Raw genomic sequence first — 21,907 nt, 5'->3', positions numbered from 1 at the left:
TATACTAACCTTTATTATATGAGCATCTTGTTTCTATTTTTTTACATCTTTTACGCCAGTCGATGTCCTGATTAAAGAGCAGTGTTAGGTACTTTGGTAGGAACCTGAAGAATACAAGCACTAATTCTCTCAATGACCAATTGTGAAAGTAAATTAAAGAAACCTGTCCTTTCCTGGTCTAGCACCAGACTAAAAAAAAGTGTGGATTCCAAAATTTCCTGGATTGTTATAGAAAACCTGTCTGGTTCATAGAACATAGAACATAGAACAGTACAGCACAGAACAGGCCCTTCAGCCCACAATGTTGTGCCGACCATTGATCCTGATGTATGCACCCTCAAATTTCTGCGACCATATGCATGTCCAGCAGTCTCTTAAATGACCCCAATGACCTTGCTTCCACAACTGCTGCTGGCAACGCATTCCATGCTCTCACAACTCTCTGTGTAAAGAATCCCTCTGACATCCCCTCTATACTTTCCTCCAACCAGCTTAAAACTATGACCCCTCATGCTAGCCATTTCTGCCCTGGAAAATAGTCTCTGGCTATCAACTCTATCTATGCCTCTCGTTATCTTGTATCAAGGAAAAGAAACTACTGTCCCCTTTTGGACTGTGTGTGAACATTTTCAGACCAGCCACGGATGAATGCAGACAAGCAGACAAATACTGTGAGGTTCCCGGCTGACTCAGTCAGTAAATCATTAGATTCTTCATCACAAAGTCATGGCTTTGAGCCCTGTGCTATCTCTTGTGTCCTTTTAGGGCTCTTGTAGCATAATGACAAGTGTCCCTGCCTCAGGGCTAGAAGGTCTGTACTCACTTTCCACAAGCTTCAGAGATGCGCCATAATATCTGTGAACAGTCGGTTAAAATACTTACAATCAGCTATACCCATGTTTGTTCGCTTCATGAACCAGCCTACATATTTCTGTTCAGTCCAGAGTTGTATAGTTACGGTTAATTGTTAGAGAATGAATAAACATTTTTGCTGGTTTACATATTTATTTGCTTCTCTCCTAGTTCAGTCAGGTCGCACGCCAACTAAACGACCGAAAAAAGTAGAAGAACTTTCTCAAAGTAAGTTTGATGGGTTTATTTTCAGTCTCCTCACATACACTCAATGTACAGAAACATAAGCAAAGTCAGCAACACCATGTAATAATATGATCTCAGAAGGACAAGGGCAGCAGAGATACTGGAATGCCACCAGCTGCCAGTTTCTTCCCATGTCATGCACCATCCTGACTTGGAAATGTATCACCGTTCTTTCAGTATTGCTGGGTCTAAATCCCGGAACTCTGTCCCTAATGGTATTGCAAAGGTACCTGCACCCCATGGACTGCACTGGTTCAAGAAGACAATTCACTATCATTTCTCAAAGTCATTTTAAAATGGGCACTAAATGTAGTTCCCACCACTGATGCCCACATCTTGAGAATTGATTTTTAAACATTCACATTTATTCTAGTTCCAAGGTTCTTAGCATTGCTATTATGATCATTTGAAAGTGAGCCATGAGAGAAAGTTTACTAGGAAGTTCAGAGGAACAGTGGGATCTTGTCCACAGAAGCCTGAAGAGAGCCGGACAAGTTAAAAGGTAATTAAGAAGGCATTCAGGACACTTGCCTTTATTTGTCGAGGCATAGATTATAAATGGAGGGATCTTAGGTTAGAGCTGTACAGGATTTTGGTTAGGCCACAGCTAGAGTTCTGTGTGTAGCTCTGGTCACCACACAATAGAAAAGATGTGATTGCACAGGAAGGAGTGCAGAGGAAATTCACCAGGATGTTGCCGGGGATGGAGTATTTCAGCAATGAAGAGAGGCTGGCTGAGCGTGGGTCATTTTCTTTGGAACAGAGAAGGTTGAGTGGCCACCTGATAGAGATGTGTAAGATTATGAGGCACATGGACAGGGTGAATAGCAGACCGTCATTGAGGGGGAAGTAATAAGGGGGCATAATGTTAAAGAGGAATGCAAGAGGTTTAGATGGGATTTGAGGAAAAGCTTTTTGCCCAGAGGGTGTTGGAGTTTGGGAATGCATTGCCTGGGGAGGTGGTTGAGGTGGGTAACCTCACTCATTAAAAACATTAGAGGTTATGGGCATAGTGTGGGAAAGTGGGATTAGTTTTGGGCGTAGTATATTTTTGCCAGTACAGAATGGATAGGCTGAAGGACCTCTTTTGTCTTGTATTATTTTATGATTGTCAGAGATATTAGCATTGGTTAGCAGAAGCTTCATTGAAGAAGTAACTTTTAATTTGAGATTTGAAGAGGAGAGATTTGTGAAGGAAATTTCAGAGCTTTACATCCAAGCAACTGAAGACTCAAATCGCTAAGTGATTAAAAATTAATGATGCGCTGGAGGCCAGGATTCATGTAAAGTGTAGGCCTTAGAGGGCTGCAAAATTGGTGGAGGTTGCAAATATCAGGAAGGCCTCAGATAAGTTTGAAGAAAAAGATGAGAATTTTAAACTTGAGGAGCTGCTGGACAAGAGCTAGTGTAGGTCAGTGAGGTGATGATGGGTGAATTGAACTTGCTGTAAGAGGATCTGGGCACAAGTCTTGTGGATGACCGCAAGCTTACAGACTTTGGGAGGTGACAGGCTCACCGGTAGAACTTTGGAACGGTTGAATCTGTAGGTGACATTCAGCAGATGTGGCTCCAAATTGTACATGAGGATGAAGCCATTGTAGGATCTCCATTGTTGTTGTGTTGGCTGTTTTGATTGTTACTGCTCAGAAAAAGTTGCTCTCTATTGTCCTCATATCTTCACTTGTAGTGTTGTCTGTGAGACCAGGAGTTGGCTTCATTCTTGAAAGCTGAGAGCCAGTTGTTGTAATATTGATGCCAATGGAGTTTTGTCGTCAATGAGTCAAGACACATGTCGACCTGCCTTTGTGTTCTGATAATGTTGATAGTTGTGGGACTTTTAAACTGTGCTGTGAGATTAAGTCTCCAATCAGTGAAACCCCTTTGACACAACAGCGTATTTAGAACAATTGTTTACAGAACAGTGCTGGACACTGTCTGGCATAAAAGTGGGAGCTGGAATAAATCAGTTTACCTCAAAAACAAACCACATGTTGTTAATTGTAAACCCATATGTGGTTAATTGCATTTCTAATTCATAGTGTGTGCGTGAATTCTTAATCTTTGGCAAATCACTAAGATGAAAAGGAGAAGATTTTTTTTGATTGTTGTGAGCATAAAGTTTCGTTATTACTGAATGTTTAACTTGGTCTGTTAAGTCTTTTAGTCTCCCATGGGATGTGGATGTCATTGGCAGGGCTATCATTCATTGCACACCCCCTAATTGCCCTTAAGGTGGTAGCATGCTGCACTCTTGAACTGCCACAATCCATGTGATATACATAGACCTTCAGTTCCATTCAGGTATGAGGTCCAGGTTGTTGACCCAGTGACAGTGAAGGAACAGCAGCATAATTCCACATCAGGATGGTGTGGAGCTTAGATGGGGCCTTGCAGGGAATAGTGTTCCCAAGTATCTGCTACCCTTGTTTTTCCAGATGGTGGATATTACAATTTTGGAAATGCTGATGATCAAGATTTATTGAGTTTTAATGCATCTCATGGATAGTTCAGATCCTTGCCACTGTGTGGTGATAGTGGAAGATTTAAGCTAATGAGTAGTGTACCATTTGAGAGGGCTACGTTGTCCCGGATAGTGTCAAACCTCTTGAGTATTATTAGAGCTTCATTTATCTCGGCAAGGGGAGAGTATTCCATCACCCTCCTGATTTGTGCGGTGTAGGTGGAAGACAGGCTTTGGGAACTCAGAAAGTGAGTTACTTGCTGCAGGATTCCCAACCTCTGATCCGTGTGGCTGATCCAGTTCAGTCTCTGCTCAGTGGTAACACCCACGATGTTGACTGTGGTGGATTCAGTGATGACTATCAATGGATTGGATGATTATTTGGATAGAAACAGTGTGCAGGGATATGGGGAAGAGACTAGAGCTTGGCATCAGGGAACAGAACTAGTGCAGGCACATATTTACTATCTCACTCATTACAGCATTGGCAGGGAAGGATCATAAAGTTCCAGCAATCTGCAGCTTCCACAGACTACATGAAATCTGTTGAAGCACAGACTCAACTGAACATGTTGTGTTCTCTGTAAAAACGTCTGCCAAGTCTTTCCCGTTCTCCCCTCGCGGTCAATCCATCAAACCTTGATGTGTAAATGTATTGGGTGTTTTCTAATAAAACTAGAGAACATGGCTAAAACGGAGTTATTATGCTAGATGATGCTGAAGTAGATAAGTGGTCATGCGTCTGCACACAGTCAACAAGCAAAATCTCTGTTGAATGTTGATTTTACGTCTAACTTTCATTTACAATTTATTTGATCAACCTCATTCCATATTTTTGGAATCTTTGGATCATTTGTACAGAAGGAGGTCATTCAGCCCAAGGTGACTCTGTGAAATAGCTGCTCAATTAGTTCCACTCTACTCCTCTCTCTCATAATCCTTGCACATTGTTAATTTTAAAGTATTTATCCAATTCTGGTCTGAAAGATGTTATTGAGCCTGTTTACATTGCACCTTCAGGCTGTACACTTCAGATTAGAACATCCTGCTGTGTCAAAACTATTGGTTCATGTTCCACTACATGTAATCTCAACATACTGTTCTGTAAAATCTCCCAAACATCCTGTTTTGACACCATTACCTTGATAACTTCAGATAATCTCTTTACCTTAAATAATTTGTATAATATTTGATTATTTGCTACTTTTGTTGGTCCCTCATCATGCAACTATGACAACTACTCATGTTATTGCAGCCATATGGTTTACCTCTAGCACCAGCTTACTTTTGCTTATTTGTGTTTATCTCTCTGTCTCAATTATTTGGCAATAGATCATTCCTATACTTGCCTATGGGCATTTTTATCAATCTGTTGACACTGTTGATTACCGGCAAAGACTCATTATTCAGCCTGTTGATACTCTGCACACACTATTTGTACTTATCTGTTGACACTCTTAATTATCTGAAATTATCTTGCCATTATCTCTCTACTGATAAATTCTGTGCCTGTGTGCTTCTCTCTACTTCAGCTGATGAAGGAGCAGTGCTACAAAAGCTTGTGATTTTAAATAAACCTGTTGGACTGTAACCAGATGTTGTGTGACTTCTGACTTTTTCCACCACAGTTCAATACTGTCACCTCCACATCGAAACTGTATTCCTCATTCTTTCACCGTTTGCTTTCCAACTCATTATAGAATCATAGACTCCCTACAGTGTGGAAACAGGCCCGTTGGCCCAACAAGCACCCAGACCCATTCCCCAATAACTCACCTGATCTACACATCCCTGAACACTATGGGCAATTTAGCATGGCCAATCCACCTAGCCTGCACATCTTTGAATTGTGGGAGGAAACCAGAGCACCCGGAGGAAACCCACACAGACACGGGGAGAATGTGTAAACTCCACACAGACAGTCGCCTGAGGCTGGAATCAAACCTGAGTTCCTGGTGCTATGGGGTAGCAGCACTAGCCACTTAGCCACTGAACCACTGTGCCCCCCGCCCCGCTACTTTCAGTCTGTGCCTTCTCATTACCAATCCTCCTGCCAGAGATCTTTTTTTTCTGTTTCATTAAAAATCTTCAAGATTTGAAGAACATCTGCCAAAACTTCTCTTCACTGTCTCAGTTCTAACAAGAGCAACTCCACCTTCATCAGTTTCTTATCATCACCGCTGTCTCTCAGTCCTGGCTACCAATCAGGTCAAGCTGCTCCACTCCCTCTGCACATTCACATACACCATACCCTCACTACTGGTTGCAATGTTGTGTCTTTGGATTTATGCTGTATGCCGGAGCTGTGGCTAATCCTTGTTATCAACAACATTTTGTTCCTCCAGAATGCTCAGCCTCTGCAGTTGCCGATTTGGTTTTTCTTGTGGACGGATCATGGAGTGTAGGGAGGGCAAATTTCAAAAAAATCAGGGAATTCATCTACTCCCTTGTTTCTGCTTTTGAGATTGGAGAAGATAAGACCAGAGTTGGAATTGTGCAGTACAGTTCGGATACAAGGACAGAGTTTGACCTAAACAGATACAACCGGAAGCAGGATCTACTGAGTGCAATTACTAACCTTCCTTACAAAGGAGGAAATACTATGACAGGTGCGAAATGTCATTTTTATCTTGCGTTCACGACCTCCAGCTGTTCTCTCAACTGGGATTTAAAGCCAATGTAAGATTAAGGGTTAGTTATAGATGCTCATTTATCGAATATCATGAATATCTCTGTGAATTGGAGGCTGAAATCTAATCAAAGAGTTTAGATAGTTTATGGACCAAATTTCGAATGTGAGTTACAGGCTGGAAATTAATCAAAGATTCAGGTCATATGGGGAAATGAGAAGAACAGCAAGCAATAACCTCAGGAGAGTGGGCTGTCTGTGGCGAATAAAACTGTGTTGAATTATGTGATTAATTTGGAATTATCTAATGTTTCGTTCATAGGTGAAGCCATTAATTACTTGGTACAGAACACCTTTAGTGAAGCTGCTGGAGCAAGAAAATCTTATCCCAAAATAGCGGTCATCATCACTGATGGCAAGTCCCAGGACCCTGTGACAGAAAGTGCTGAAGCTCTACGCAATATTGGGGTTGAAATATTTACGTTAGGTAAGTTCGCTTTTATGCTTGAAATTCTTTCTCAAGCACCAATCCACGCTTACTTAGCGATGCACTCAGACTGTAGAGCATGGAAAGGAAAGGGACCATCCAGCCCTATTAACTTCTTCCTTCCTTAGCCTGCATACAAACCTCTCTAACGTAGACTCAACATGCTGAGTGTTCTGTGGAAAAATTCCGTAAAGATTTTGGCTTTGCTGCCCAAGATAAATAAACTAGACTATATGTTCGATCCTGCATCGAACCTTATATTCCCACAAGCTGCTGCTTTCTTTGGCAAACGTCTAGTGTCTGCAATGTCCACATCTGTCCAAGACTTGAATAGTTCTCCTATATCTGGGGAGCCTCTTTGGCACCTCCTTCTCGCACTCCTGGGTAGAACACAAAACAAGGTTTGTTTTCTCAATTTGGAACTGTCTTCGTACCTACAGCCCAAATCCCCTCTCTGTCACAACCAGTCTTTCCCTTTCATTTGATTGTGAGTCAGATGTATCGTTGTTCGTCATCGCTTTCTTTTCTTATCCACTCCATATTTCAGATGTATCATCTAATGTACTGTTTCTTCCTTTTTCTCTTTGTACTGTCTTCTGCATCGAATTCCTGTTTTCCAGAAATAAACTGTTTGGGAGCTCCTCAATGCCTTTCAATTTTCTGCCTCGCTGTGTGTAAATTGGCCGCCACATTTGCTCCACTACGCTAGTGATTACACTTCATAAGTACTTCATGGACATAAATTGCTTTGGGACCCGCCATGGTTGTGAAAGGTGCTATGCAAATGCAGGTCTTTGTTTTCGTTCTTTCTTTTGTGTATGACCTAAAGGCTTCTAAATGCCAAGCCTGGTGGCACCTAATTAGCTTTTCTTGATTTTCTCTGTTTCTTGTTCTAGTTATTTTTCTGAAATATGAGGTGCTGAATTAAACACGCCTGTGAAATGAGAGTGAATAATTTTCGTGCATAGTGAGATCTTTGGCTTTTTTCTTATGGATGTGAGCCATAATGGAAACATGAAGGCATTCAACAAAATATTGCAAACATAAATGATTAAACTTTTATAAAGCATCACTTGACGGTTTTCTTCCAACGCCATGCATTGAAATAATCAACACAAACTTTTATCTGCCCCGATATCATGGTGTTTTTCCCTTCTGCAGGTATAAAAGGAGCTGATTTGGATGAATTGAAATTAATTGGCTCCTCTCCCTTGAACAAGCATGTGTTCAAAGTGGCGGACTTTGACAAGATCCAAGACGTCCAGAATGAAATAATAAACCTGGTGTGTTCTGGGATTGAGGAACAACTCAGTGATATCGTGAGTGGGGAGGAAGGTAGGATTTCTTAATGGTGGGGGCAGGAGCCTCTTCCTTTCCACTAGAATTGAGCAGTAATTGTGCATGTGCTCAGGTCTCTGTAGAAGCATTCGAGGATGGTTAGCTTGGGGTCGAGAGGAGGACCTTTGGAGAAGTTGGGAGAAACGAGGACAGTATTGAATCCACAGAAGGATTGTTGGAATTACACACTTCAATGTTTCCAAATATGCTGGAGGAGCTTTCTGCAAATATTGTAGTGACTTTTTAAAAATAATTTGCCAAAATGTATGGATGTTGCTGGTTTTGCCAGCATTTGTTGCCCTGAAGGCAGTTAAAAATCAACCATATTGCTGTGGATGGCGCATGTAGACCAGACTAGGTAAAGAAGGGACCTGACCTGAAATGTCAAGCTTTTCTGCTCCTCTGATGCTGCTTGGCCTGCTGTGTTCATCCAGCTTCGCACCATGTTATCTTAGATTTTCCAGCATCAGCAGTTCCTACTGTCTCTTAGTAAAGACGGCAGTTTCCTTCCCCGAAGGACATCAGTCAACCAGATAGGATTTTCCTCCAATAATCAACAATCAATCAACATCAAGAATTCTGAAGAGGAGTCACTCAACCTGAAATGTTAACTCCGATTTCTCTCTATAGATGCTGTCAGTTGTGCTGAACTTTTCTGGCAATTTCTGTACTTGTTTCTGATTTATACAGCATCCACAGTTCTTTTGGTTTTTGTTTTGCCAGAACATTACCTGGGTCTCTGCATTAATTTTCCAGTCATAAGAGACTCCCTGGCCATGGAAATGGGTTAATATGATGAAACAAAGAGCTGTGGATGCTCGAGATCTGAAACAAACCAAAACAGTATTTGCTGGTGGAAGTGAATAGGTCTGGCAGCATCTGCAGTAAGAAAGCAGAGTCAATGTTGCAAATCCAGTGATTCTTCATCAGAATAGTTTAGCCCTTTGCCAATGCTGCTGCCATGATGTCCGTCTCACTGAGGTGTGATCTAATAGACGTCTTTAACATTGTGAAAGAGCTTGTTCGGGTAGCTGTGGAGAAGATATTTCCTGTTTTGGGGGAGTGTAGGAGAAGGTGTCATGATTAGCAGATCACCATCAGTGAATCCAACAAGTAATCTAAAAGTCTTTTTTTTGTTTAGAATGGTGAGAATATGAAGCGCAGGGAGTAGTTGAGGGAGTAGCCATGTGGCATATAACTGCTTGCATTGACCAAATGGTCAGTTTCTGACCTGTTGAGTGAAGTCAGTCAAAGACTGAAGTTTTAACATTTACATTGTATGCTCAGAATATTTCTCAGGAAGTCTTTGAATGTCTTAATATTTTTCTGCAATCAACAGTAGTCGAACCACCTTCCAATCTACAAGCCTTGGAGATTGCTTCGAATTTCATGAAACTGACCTGGGATTCATCACCCGGCCAGATCACTGGTTACAGAGTGCACCTCATTCCCATGGTGGCTGGCATTCAGGAGAAAAGTGTCAATGTTGATGCCAGGACCAGGATTGCAGTGGTTAAAGACCTTACTGCTGAAACCGAGTACCAGATTAATCTGTACGCAATGCGAGGGCTGGCATCCAGTGAGCCTGTATCACTCATGGAAAAGACACAGCCAGTCAAGGAAACAATTGGTAAGTTGCCATTTTGGACCTCCAAAGTTCAAAATGCACTCAGCAGATTGACAAAAAAACGGAAGTTATTTTCCCACTGTGGCCACACACTGACACTGATCCAAGGGACAGAAAGATGGACAAGGCTTTTCAGAAACGATTTGGGAATCATATAATTCAGAGAGTTACCCTCTTGAGGAAGATAATCAACTACGGTGATTCATTAAGTAAAATAAACACAGGAGCAAAAAGGAAATGTTAATAAAAAGTGGAGTCAATGGGAATTGGGGAAACTCTCTGCTGGTCTTACCCAGCACAAGGAGTCGTACCTAAAACAAAACAAGTTATTGTGATTGGTGGAAGCCAATCATGCCACTTCCAAGAGATCGCTGCAGAGGTTCCTCACAATAGTGTCTGAGGCCACCCATCTTCAGTTGCTTCATCAATGACCTTCTCTCCATCGTATAGACAGGAGTGGGAATGTTCACTGATGATAGCATAATGTTCAAAAGGTGCTGAAGCACAGCCCAATAGTAGTTTTATCATGAAATGGGAAGATTGTGAGTTAATATCTTCTTCAAGCACACAGGAAAATAATAGACAAGACTTGTGCCATGTATCTGTGATGCATACTACAAGAACTAATTGACCATACAAATGTCAGGAATTAAACACTGCCATTTTTAATGGCATCAGAGGTTAGTGCACACAGAATCATATAATACAGAAGGAGACCTTCAGCCCATTGAGTCTGTACCACCAAAATTACACTACTACATATAGTGTTCCACTTTCCCACATTAAGCCCGTGGACTTAAATGTTATGACACTTCTGAATACTTTTCAGAGATTGTGAGGTTTCCTGCCTTAACTACCCTTCCAGGTAGTGCTTTCTACACCCTCTAAGGTGAAACCCTTTTCATCAAATCTTTTCCAAACCTCCTTCCTTTCATATTAAAATTAAGTCCCCTTATTGTTGACCCCTCGAATAAGGATAGCAGCTGCTTTCTAATCACCCTTATAATGCTCCTCATAATCGTATACAGCTCAACAGCAATCCCTCTCCACCACCTCTGCTCCAAAGAAAATAACCTGAGCTTTTCCAGCCTCTCTTTTGTCGCTGAAATACTCCATCTCTGGCAACATCCTCAATATCCAGTTGAGACTCCTCTACAACCCCACCAGTGCAATCACTTCTTTCCTTTGCAGGCTTTTCAATAGAGTCATACAATATACAGTCCTCTGGCAGAGGTCTTTGAGATCTTGAAATTGTAGACGAAAAGAAAGTATTTCCATTTGATGCAATTTGGGACCAAAGTTATGGTCAATAAATCTAATAGTATTACTAATAAACTCAATTGGAAAAGTCTCTATTCAGAGAATGGTGAGAATGTTGAAATTGTTACTTCAGGGAGTGGTTGCACTGAAAGACATACATACCTTTAATGGGAGGAATGTCAACACGAGAGGGAGAATGGGTTGGAAGGACATGTTGATGGAGTTAAATAAGTGGGAGGAGGACTATGTAGGATATTAACAGCAATAATGATTAGTTGAGCCAAATGGCCTGTTTCAATGCAGCAAATCCAATGTTCCATGGTATCTATGACAATCTGACTTATCATGAGATGACCAAGAGGGCTGTTAACAATTTATTTGTATCAGAAAAAAAATTGACAGTGGGTTTTATCTTTTGACCCCTGCAGAATGTACCCTGGATGAAAACACAGAAGCTGACGTTGTTCTATTGGTGGATGGCTCCTACAGCATTGGCCTGAGTAACTTTGCTAAGGTCAAAGACTTCCTAGAAACCTTGGTGAAGACATTCCAGGTTGGTCCCAACGGCATCCAAATTGGCCTTGTTCAGTACAGCCGGGATCCCTACACAGAGTTTACCCTCAATAGACATCAAACACTGGAGGATGTGCTGCGGGCTGTGCGGACTTTCCCCTACAGGGGAGGCTCCACCAACACTGGAAGGGCCATGACTTATGTGAGGGAGAAGGTCTTTGTCCCAGAGAAAGGAGCTAGGCTCAACGTGCCAAGGGTGATGGTGCTGATCACAGACGGCAAGTCCTCCGATGCCTTCAAGGCCCCTGCCTTGAGACTGCGAGATGCAGGGGTGGAGATCTTTGCAGTGGGCGTCAAAGATGCAGTGTTTAGTGAGCTTGTGGCTATCGCCTCGCCTCCTGAAAATACTCACGTGTACCAGGTAGATGATTTTGACTCCTTCCAGCGAGTGTCAACGAAGCTGACGCAGACTCTGTGCCTGAGGATTGTGGAGGAGGTGAAAGCTATCAAGGCAAGGGGTGAGTGAGTGAGCAAGTTCATTGTTACAACCAGTCACATTACATTTCCTGGTGCAAACTGTCCCCGTACTCAGAAAACAAAAGAACTGAGATATATATTTGTCGTTGACATTGGCATAAAAGAGGTGGTATAATTTTGACTGCTTGTTATACCCACTTTCTCCTTGGCATTATATGAATAGAACTAAACATTGGGCAGGGCTTGTATCAGATACCACAGCCCAAGATTAACTACTACTCAACTGCTTGTTTTGCCCAAAGATTCATTGAAAAGTGTGTTAAATTTTTCAAAAACCTGAACCAGACACATTTCAACTGTTCCCACAGCTTTGAAATAGCACCATCCAATATGATCACAAGAATCTTGATGGATTTATGTAGAATTTCTCGATTTGCTATTTGATAAACTTATTAATCCATTCCTTGCCAGTCTGTCAACATCCATCACAGTCCCTGTGCTGTAGATGCATCACAGTGCTGTTTGGGGAGGGAGTTCCCGAATTTGAACTCAGCAATACTGAAAGATCCAGTTCCAAGTCAGGATAATTCAGTAGCTTAGAGGGGAACTTGCAATTGATGGTGTTCCCATATGTCTGCTGCCCTTGCTCTTCTAGATGATAGCAGTCATGAGTTTGGAAGGTGCTGCCTCAGGAGTCATGCCAAGTCACTGCAGCGTATCTTGTGTATCCACTGTGCATCAGCCTTGAAGGGAGCAAATGTTTAAGGTAATGGATGGGTTGCTGACCGAGCAAGGATGGAGTCTTGAGTGCTGTTGGAACTACACTGTTTCAGACAAGTGAACAGTATTCCATCACACTCTCGACTTATATCACGTGGATAATGGACAGGCTGTAGGGAGTCAGGAAATGAGTTACTTGCTGTAGAATTCTCAGTTTCTGATTTGTTCTGGTGACCATGTGGCTTGGCTAGTAATTGATTCAGACAATTTTTTGGTGGGTGAGGACTCCTCATATTTGGTGTTCTAAGATTCAGCTAAATTAGCAAATAATTCTCTCAACTATGTTAATAGGCAAATTGGTAATATCACAAAATGCTAATTTAAGGCAGGAACACCTTACAGTTGACTATTCAGTGTGATTCCTTTTTATAGAGGAGAGGGTAATGAAATTTGCAAAGAGTGAACCTTCCGATTAACAGCGGGGCTTGTCTTTGAATGATCAGCTTTTGATTTTCCTTTTGCCTTGTTGATAAGTGATGGTATTCAGATTAAGCTGTCCGATCCAGCAAGAGAACTGGTGTGTTAACAACAATGTGTAATGACCGGAAGATACAGGAATAGAAGCATGCTATTTGGCTTATCAAGTCTCCTTCGCTATTCAATGAAATCATGTCCGATCTGACTATCCTCAACTTCCTTCTCCCCCAAGCCTTGATTCCCCTGCTGATTATAAAATTGTCTATCACACCCTTGAATATGGTCATGTCGTTCAAGTGAATGTGAAGGTGTATATCTGTAGAATCAAAGATAACTCATCATTGAAAGCCTTCATGCTGCACAAATATACATTGAAAAGTCAAAAAATAAGGACTCATCATTCCATTAAAACCAGTAAATAATTGGTGTCTCTTTCTCTGACTATAGCCTTCACGGCAGCCACGGATTTGCGGACCTCAGAGGTAACATCTCGTAGCTTCCGCCTGAGCTGGATTGGAGCTGGCCCAGATGTCCTGTCCTACCTGTTGAAGTATAAAGTGGCAGCGGGAGGTGACTTCACCTCCATCCAAGTGCCTGCAGACCAGACGACAAAAGTCCTGACTGACCTCCTGCCTGAAACGACCTACCTGGTCAATGTGATTGCAGAATATGCTGAAGGCAGCAGCCTTCCTCTAGAAGGACAGGAGACCACTCTTGAAGGTATTGTATGGGTGTTGTCTACAGGATTGGAGTAGTAATTACTTACAGAATAAGAGTGAACATGCTGCCATCAGAAGTTTGAGAATTCAATCTGAAGATAAAATGCAGGCAACAGAAAAAGAAACGGTGATTTGTTATAAAGGTGCATCTACTTCTCTTAATGTCCTTCTGAAAGAAGGATATGCATAGATATAGCAACTGTCATATCTGCTGGAAATCTCAAAGGGTTTTAGTCAGTGGAGGACTTTTTATAGTGTAGTTCCTATTGCAATCAAAACATTAATGCAATTTTTTCTGCTAACTGTCCTCAAAGCAGCTACCAAAGCTGGCTAGAATGTGCAGCAACCCCTCAATATGGGGAGGTGATGTCATAATTGCTACCTGGGCTAGTGTGTGGGCAAACTACACTGTTCAACCACTTCATTGTCCAATTATCCCTTGATAGAAAGGATGTCTTTGTATATGCATGCATGAATCTATATTCACACTGCATAGATGCCAAGCAGTGGCCATCTCTGATGAGATAATGTACTGAAACTCAGCAGCATCTGTGGAGAAAGAAAATGGAGTTCATGTTTTGAGTTCAACATAACTTCTTCATATCAGGGACTTGAGACATTAGCTCTGTTTCTCTCTCTGAAGATGCTGCCAGATCTCTGTTTCTCCAGCAGGTGACTTGTACTTCAGATTTCTAGTATCTGTGGTACATTGCTTCTGTTAAGATAGTCTTTGAACTTCTCTTGATACACTGCTCCTTCTATGCTTTGCTTCCACCTACATTGCATCCATATTGATAATGGCCTTGTTAAAATCCCCAATAATTGCATCTTGATTGTTTTTATCCCTTCTCAGAGCATTTTTTTGCATATTTGCTATTGTTTCCTTACGATTGTTTGGGAGTCTGTGGTACACCGCTAGTAATATGATTAGCCCTCTTGTGATTTTCAGTTCAAACCATATCGTGTGAATGTAGGGTTGTATGCAAGTATGTGGCCATAGCTGAGGTGCCTTCAGGTGGGACTGGCATGCTGTTCCTCACTGGTCGCTCAGGTACCCTCTTCCCAATCTGTCAGTGGTAATTGCCCCAATTGTAATGATGCTGATGCTTTGAGGGCATGTTGCATTCTTTGAAGATGTGCATTCATGAAACTACAGCCAGTCCGCACAGCTTCTGCCACAAAAGTGAAATGAATTTGACCTCACTGGTTCCCCAGATTATTCCATGACTTCTCTCCCCATTGCACATCAGCATCCATCTGGAAACGCTGTGCATGTTTCATGCTGCCCACGTCCATTCTCCCCTCTCTGTTGCCTCCCAGCAACAGTGGCAGATTCTTTTACACATTGAACCCTGCCCTTTGCAATTGTAGCATTTCGTCTCCTTCTTCCCTTCAAAGTAAAGCTTCCAAGGATCCTTCTTTGTACTGTTAGTTCCCTGTGCTAGCTTTGTTCACTATAAAGAATATTAAATATCTTTCTATCTGTGAAGAGTTTCATTTTAAACAACTTAACAGTATTTACTGTATTCTGTACCAATTAACATTTCACAACTTTTCTTTAATTCCCAACTTTCTCCCCTTATCTCTTGAAAGGCGTAATTGCTAAAAAGAATAGTTCTAGGCTATTGAAACTCTCTGCAGATGCCCCTGTAAAGATTTTCAGGAGGAAGCTTGCATGATGAATATTTATCTGTGATTTTATAATCTTGCCTTTATCCCCTGTAGTATTTCTATACACAAACTTACAAAGTATACAAAATCCAAATGTAATCACACATGAGTATACACAGATGCCAATGTGTGCACAAGCCAACAATGCATAAACATACACGCACACAAACACACATGTCTCCACACACCAACATATGTGTGCAGTCCAACATACATACACACCAGCATATGCACAAACTGGCCTACACACAAGCAAGCCAATACAAACATGGACATCATGAACACTCAATTTAACACCCTGACAGGCAACCATGCCAAGGTACATATGCAAACATCATTTTCCAGCTGGAGTCACTAATTACTTAACACAGACAGGGAAATGTTTCTTCATATTGCTTATCTGAGATTCTTTGACCAGTTCAAATGCTCAAAAATAACTCCTGAGATCAAGTAATCAAACCCATGATCTCTCCAATTCTGTACTTCAAACCAGACCATGCATTAACTCAACATTATTGCCAAAATGCTCAATGTTACTGAGATAATGGGAACTGCAGATGCTGGAGAATTCCAAGATAATAAAATGTGAGGCTGGATGAACACAACAGGCCCAGCAGCATCTCAGGAGCAGGAGCTTTTGTGCTCCTGAGATGCTGCTTGGCCTGCTGTGTTCATCCAGCCTCACATTTTATTATCTTGCTCAATGTTACTCTTTACATTGTCGCCTTATACAACTGCTGACTCTCATGTCAGTTTAATCTAGACTTTAAGGTGGATAAAGGAAACTCAGATGAACTCTGAGATGTGATGTCTCCAGGGGCGTACTGTAATCATCCCCTGGCGCCAACACCAAACCAAGTTGACTCGTTTAATCTCACTGATGCCACATTCTCTGTCTCCTGCTTTGTAAATGGTCTGACCTTGGGGTAGAGAAGGGAAAGGAAGAATTGTTATCATTGCTGCCAGTACAGCAAAGCATCAAGTGTCTCTTAGATTAGACTGAAAGAAACAACAGAACCAGTCAACTGTGAAGTTTAATTAGAGGAAGCATTACAAAACCACCACTTTGAATCAACATCGCGGTTACTCTAAGAAAAGGCCACATCTGTTTGATAACAAAGAAGTGCAGATCTTGGATGGAAAACCCACATAACGTGCATTTACCAAATAAATTCAGACTAAGCAAAATGAAATTGCTTCAAGAGGGGTTTTCACAAAAGGTGGAGACAGACAGATTCTACCACTGGATTGTGTCCTCTGCTGAACTTGGATTCACACAAATCGTTTCAATGTACTTGCCACTGCCCCACCCTTGTTCCCAAGGTTAACATAAACCCTCAGTGATTGGTGGATGCCTTTTCGATCTCAGTTTTGTCTGGTCTGCCATTCAATTCTGATCATGGGTGCTCTGTAGAGATTTCTGTAAACCCAATGAGCCTGTAGCCTAGCCTCAATACTTGACTTAGGTTTTCTGTAAGTACTCAGTGTGACAGTGTAGTGATGGGAAATCTAGACTGGGATGAAATTAGGTTCCATTGTGAATAGTTATTAAATGAATCCCAGTAAAGATTGGGTGGCATAGTGGCTCAGTGATTAACATTGCTGCCCTACTGCATCAGGGACTGGGCTTCGATTCCAACCTCAGACGACTATTTGTGTGGAGTTTACACACTTTCCCCATGTTTACGTGGGTTTCCCCTGGGTGCCCTGGTTTCCTCCCATCATCCAAAGATGTGTGGGATAGGTAGATTTTCCATACTAGGTTGTCTATCGAATCTAGGCTGGGAAATGCGACTAGATATAGCACTTGGACGAATGGGATCAAAGGTTACAGGGAGAAACCAAGATTAGGCTATTCAGTTGGACAGTCAGCCAAGATTGTGAAGAATGGCAGAGCAGGCTCAAAGGGCCAAATGGCCTCCTCCTGCTCCTATCTTCTATGTTTCTATGCAGAGTTACAGGGACATAGTAGGGGCTGGGCCTGAGTAAGATACCGTTCGGAAGGTCAGTGTGGACTTAATGAGCACAATGGCCTGTTTCCATGCTGTAGGAATTCTGTGATTCTAAAAATCTATGGTTTTGCATTTAAAAAAACGTGTAATTTTTAGTTCTTCACTGGAGAAAAAAAATCCACAAAAGTTTCTGGATTTTTGTTTAAACTCAACTGGATCTCAATAGCCTTCTTCACGGAAGGGAACTTCCAGCTCTGATGCATTCTGGCTTTTGTCTAAATCTAATTACCCTCTGAAATGAGTAGTTGAAGTCACTCTGGTCAGTTCTGTGCCACTACAGAGAGATAGGGCAATACATTTGGTGAGTCCCACGCTACAGACATCAAGTTTATCAATAGAATGTTTAGTGTGGTACAACTGAGGTTTACAGAATTCTATAGGGTTTCTCTGCCTTGCACAAGACCATAAAACATAGGAGTGGAAGTAACGCATGTACCGAGAGATTCTACATTCTTTGCCCAGTTCAAATGAAACACAAAACATTCATATTTTCTCAGCACTATTTCTTTATGAACAGTGTTCATTCATAACTAGTGATATTTGTACAACCTGCCAAATTAACCTCAGGATATCATGGCTACATTAATTTACAGTGCTCCTGGATCATAGCAGTTACTTTTAGGTGTAAATTTGTGAAAGTTATTATTTTAAAACAGGTGTAAACCGACAGACTGAACTGTTTCAAATGTGCCAAATGCTTGTGGCACCATGTAAACTCTTTCACAGTGAAGGGTCATCACTGAGTATGTATTATTTCTTGACACAAGCTACATGAGAAAGTCTTAAGCTTGGGTGATGATGTTGAATAAATGATAATGTTTTGACAGCCTCTTGGGTGCATTTATCCAATTTCATCTACACCAGAGATAACCTCCTCCAAAGAGCCACAGACGTTTTACAGCACAGAAGGAGACCATTCTGCCCATCGTGCCTGCACTGACTCTCCAAATCAGCATTTCACTTTCTTGCCTTCTGCTATGACTGGATTCCTTGACTTCATTTAAATGTTTTTTAGAGATGTTAGTTCAGTTTTTATTTAATGCATGTATTACTCTTGAAGTGTAGTTATTTATTATCCAGTCATTCTGTGGAAATCAGTTAATTTCTGCAATTTGTTTTGATGACAATCATCGTTCCAAATCCCTTGATCATATAATTTGTCTCTTTGATTGGGGCATTCACTTCCTTATTACTGGTTTTAATAATATAACCAGCAGAGCCCAAAATAGACCTAACAGTGGATTTCATTTTCCCCGGACTGGTTAACATCTGCTCTCTGGAAGTGCACAAGGTGCCAGAATTGGTGAAAGCTCTTGAAGGGCTGTAAGGCTACAGAAGGCTTCTGAGGTCAGGGTGGATAATAGGATTTAAATATGAGATTGACAAGTTCAAGTAGATGCATTAGAACAAGAGGAGATATTGAGTATTGGGGTGATGGTGAACAGGACTTGGTGCAGAACAGCCTTAGGGCAGTAGAGTTTAGAATGAGATGAAGTTGGTGAGACACTCTCCAGGAGAGCCTAAACCCAAACAGTAAGTTGGGGGTGGATCGCATAACTTGTCCACTTCATCACAAGACTAGAGTGTGGGAAGGAAAATGAGGATAATGAGAAATGCCATTTTCAGCACCGTTGCTGTCGATGGATAATGTCGACCAGAATCCAGTTTTTGTGATTAATTCACCTCTGCAACAGGTCAGGATTCCATGAATTATTAAACCTTCTCCTGGAAAAAGCTGTCCTTCCTATTGGCCCTGTGGGAGTACAGGCACCAAAGAATCATAGAATCCCTCCACTATGGAAATAGGCCATTTGGCCCACCAGGATCACACCAACTCTCTGAAGAGCATCCTACCCAGATTCATCCCTCTACCTTATCCCTCTAGCCCTGAAATTCTCATGGCTAATCTAAATAGCCTGCATATCCTTGGACACTACAGGCAATTTAGCTTGGCCAGTCCACATAATCTGCACATTTTTGGACTGTGGGAGAAAACCGGAGCACCCAGACAAAACCCACGCAGGCACAGAGAGAATGTGCAAATTCTACATAGACAGGCATGCACCAGGTGGCCTGTGACCACCTTCTTAAGGGCAGTTAAGAATGGATAACAAATTAAGGCTTTGTAATCTTGGGTGATCTCCATTGCATATTCAATATGTAATATGCAATACACTCTCTACCTTCCTGTGTAATTTCCGCCATCACTTGCAAAGGCTCTAAGGTTGATGTTGGAATCCACATCTGTTTTGTTAGAAGTAAATAAGTACGTGCCAACTGATATACTAAAATGTTTACCACTTTTCAGACTTATTTATCCAATCCCATAAATTCTGTGCTAATACAAACCTGCTCCCTTAACTATTGTGTCCAAATCTTGACCACTACTTACACCTTGGGTACCTTTTGAAAGAGAGAGAGCTTGAATTACATCTAATACTAAATGAAAAGCCAAGTCATTGGAGTTATTGAAAATCACTTTTTTTTTCTGTAGAAGTAAAGTGGCTTTAATGTTATATGAATGTGTGAAACTTCCACATAAATAAGCATCTATCCTGTTAATAATCAATGCCCACAATCCATTCACTTTATTTACGTGCAAAAAGAACATAGTTAATTTTGTTTTTCATTTTTTTAAAAGATAAGTTTGTCAAACGACTCATTGCAGCTGGCTTAGATGCAAGTGACAGTATCTTGGCTCAGTTGTTGGTGTCATGGGGGTCTATAAACATATTTTGGCAAACCAAACACTTGAACATTGTACATAAATCATGTAACAGTCAGTAAGAGAAGCTTCTAATTTACCCCTGTACTAGAGCACAGCAGCTTAATGTGCTGACTGTAATTTGTAACTCTGACCCTGCAATGCTCTCAGATCACATGGGGAATCAGGCATTATGTTGTTCACGCATTTTGCCAAATCCATTGCATTCACTTGTGGCTTGTGTAATGGTATCGCGTACTATCCTAGTACAATATTTGAGCACCCTAGCTCTCACATGATTGCTTGTTTGGGCTGGGAATGTTTGTGCACAAAAATCTTGGGTTCAAACAGATAATCAATTATTTGAAAGGCTATCGGATAAAGAACTTGAACAAGAAGAAATTGCAGGTCTATGGTGAAAGGGACATGGGGATAGGACTAATTGGAGAATGTTTTCAAAGACCCAGTACATGCCAATTGGCCTTCCTCTTTGCTGTAGAATTCTAGAGTTAATTCTTTTTTAAGGGCCTGCTGTGTTTTATTAAGGCCAGCAGTCCAATACATTGTTAACTCAACTTAAAGATAGAAAATCTTTCATTCCCTGGCTATGGTTTCTGATTCAGGATATGACAATTGCAATAAACTTCCCAAAATTAAATGAGATTCCAGTATCCACACTAATTTACTCCTTACCACAATTATACAGGGACCAGGCTATGTAGACAATTCCATTTCTCAACCTATTTATGGAGAACTTAATCCTGAGTCAGTGAACAGACTTTATTACTTTATTGTAAAAACTGAAGACTTAGCTTGGTTGGAGAAGCAATACTTGGTTCTTCCTAAATTTGGTCTGAATTTTGTCATTTATTTCTAAAGGAAGTGTGTAGAGAAGTAAAGAAGTGTGGCTGCAACTGTGCAAGGCATGAGTGACACTGCACATGGAGTATTGCATACAGTTTTAGTCCCTTTACTTGTGGAGCAATGTCGCTGCAATAGAGACAGTTCAGAGGAGATTCACTAGATTGATTCCAGAGATGAGAGATCTATCCTATGAAGAGAGATTGAGCAGTTTAGGCCAATACTGTCTGGAGTTTAGAAGAATGAGCGAAGATCTAATTGGGAGAGATAAGATGCTAAAGGGGACTGACAAAGTTAATGTAGAGAGGATGTTTTCTCATGTAAGGCAATCTAGAATGAGAGGTCACAGTTTTAGGATGAGCAGCAACAGATTTAAAACAGAGACGAGGAGAAACTAGTTCTCTCAAAGGGCAATGGACTGTTAATCTACATATTGCAGAGTGCGGTAGGTGGTGGAACATTGAATAAATTAAAGGAGGAGATAGACGTAGTTTTAATTAGTAATAAGTTGGAGGGGTACGGGGAGTGGGCAGAAAGTGGAGTGGAGGCCGAGAAGAGAACAGCCATGATTGTATTAAATGGCAGAGCAGGCTGAACAGCCTGTATTACTTACTCCTGAATTACTTACTACTACTCTCCTTTTAAGAACTAAGTGTTCTTAACAAAGCAAATCAGTTAAGAACAGAGCCAGTTTATTTTTCTTGAACACTCAGGACACATTTAAAGATTTTAGTGAGATATAATCATCTGAAATTAAAACTAATTGATAGCTGACTGAAATCTGGACTATCATTGCTTTTTCGTCAATGTATCCTGTAGCATCTGGGCTGCCTATTGCGCCCGGGTTAACGAG

At 41.3% G+C, this 21,907-nt stretch overlaps 1 protein-coding gene across 4 annotated transcripts in view; it reads left to right on the top strand.

Moving 5' to 3' along the window:
* Positions 1–21,907, top strand: part of LOC125454703 (collagen alpha-1(XII) chain) — a 266,793-nt gene that overhangs the window by 31,776 nt on the left and 213,110 nt on the right. For 3 of the 4 annotated variants that reach the window (XM_048535772.2, XM_048535773.2, XM_048535776.2), the window contains exons 5-11: positions 1,024–1,080; positions 5,905–6,168; positions 6,511–6,675; positions 7,837–8,010; positions 9,353–9,643; positions 11,329–11,931; positions 13,535–13,807. The exons of the other annotated variant lie outside the window; for it this stretch is intronic. In XM_048535772.2, coding sequence (XP_048391729.1) covers positions 1,024–1,080; positions 5,905–6,168; positions 6,511–6,675; positions 7,837–8,010; positions 9,353–9,643; positions 11,329–11,931; positions 13,535–13,807 — 1,827 coding nt within the window. The remainder of the gene's footprint in view (positions 1–1,023; positions 1,081–5,904; positions 6,169–6,510; positions 6,676–7,836; positions 8,011–9,352; positions 9,644–11,328; positions 11,932–13,534; positions 13,808–21,907) is intronic. 4 annotated transcript variants of the gene reach the window in all.

Source organism: Stegostoma tigrinum, chromosome 9 (assembly GCF_030684315.1).
Source record: "Stegostoma tigrinum isolate sSteTig4 chromosome 9, sSteTig4.hap1, whole genome shotgun sequence".
Lineage (NCBI taxonomy): Eukaryota > Metazoa > Chordata > Chondrichthyes > Orectolobiformes > Stegostomatidae > Stegostoma > Stegostoma tigrinum.
This window is presented reverse-complemented; position numbering and strand designations above follow the sequence as displayed.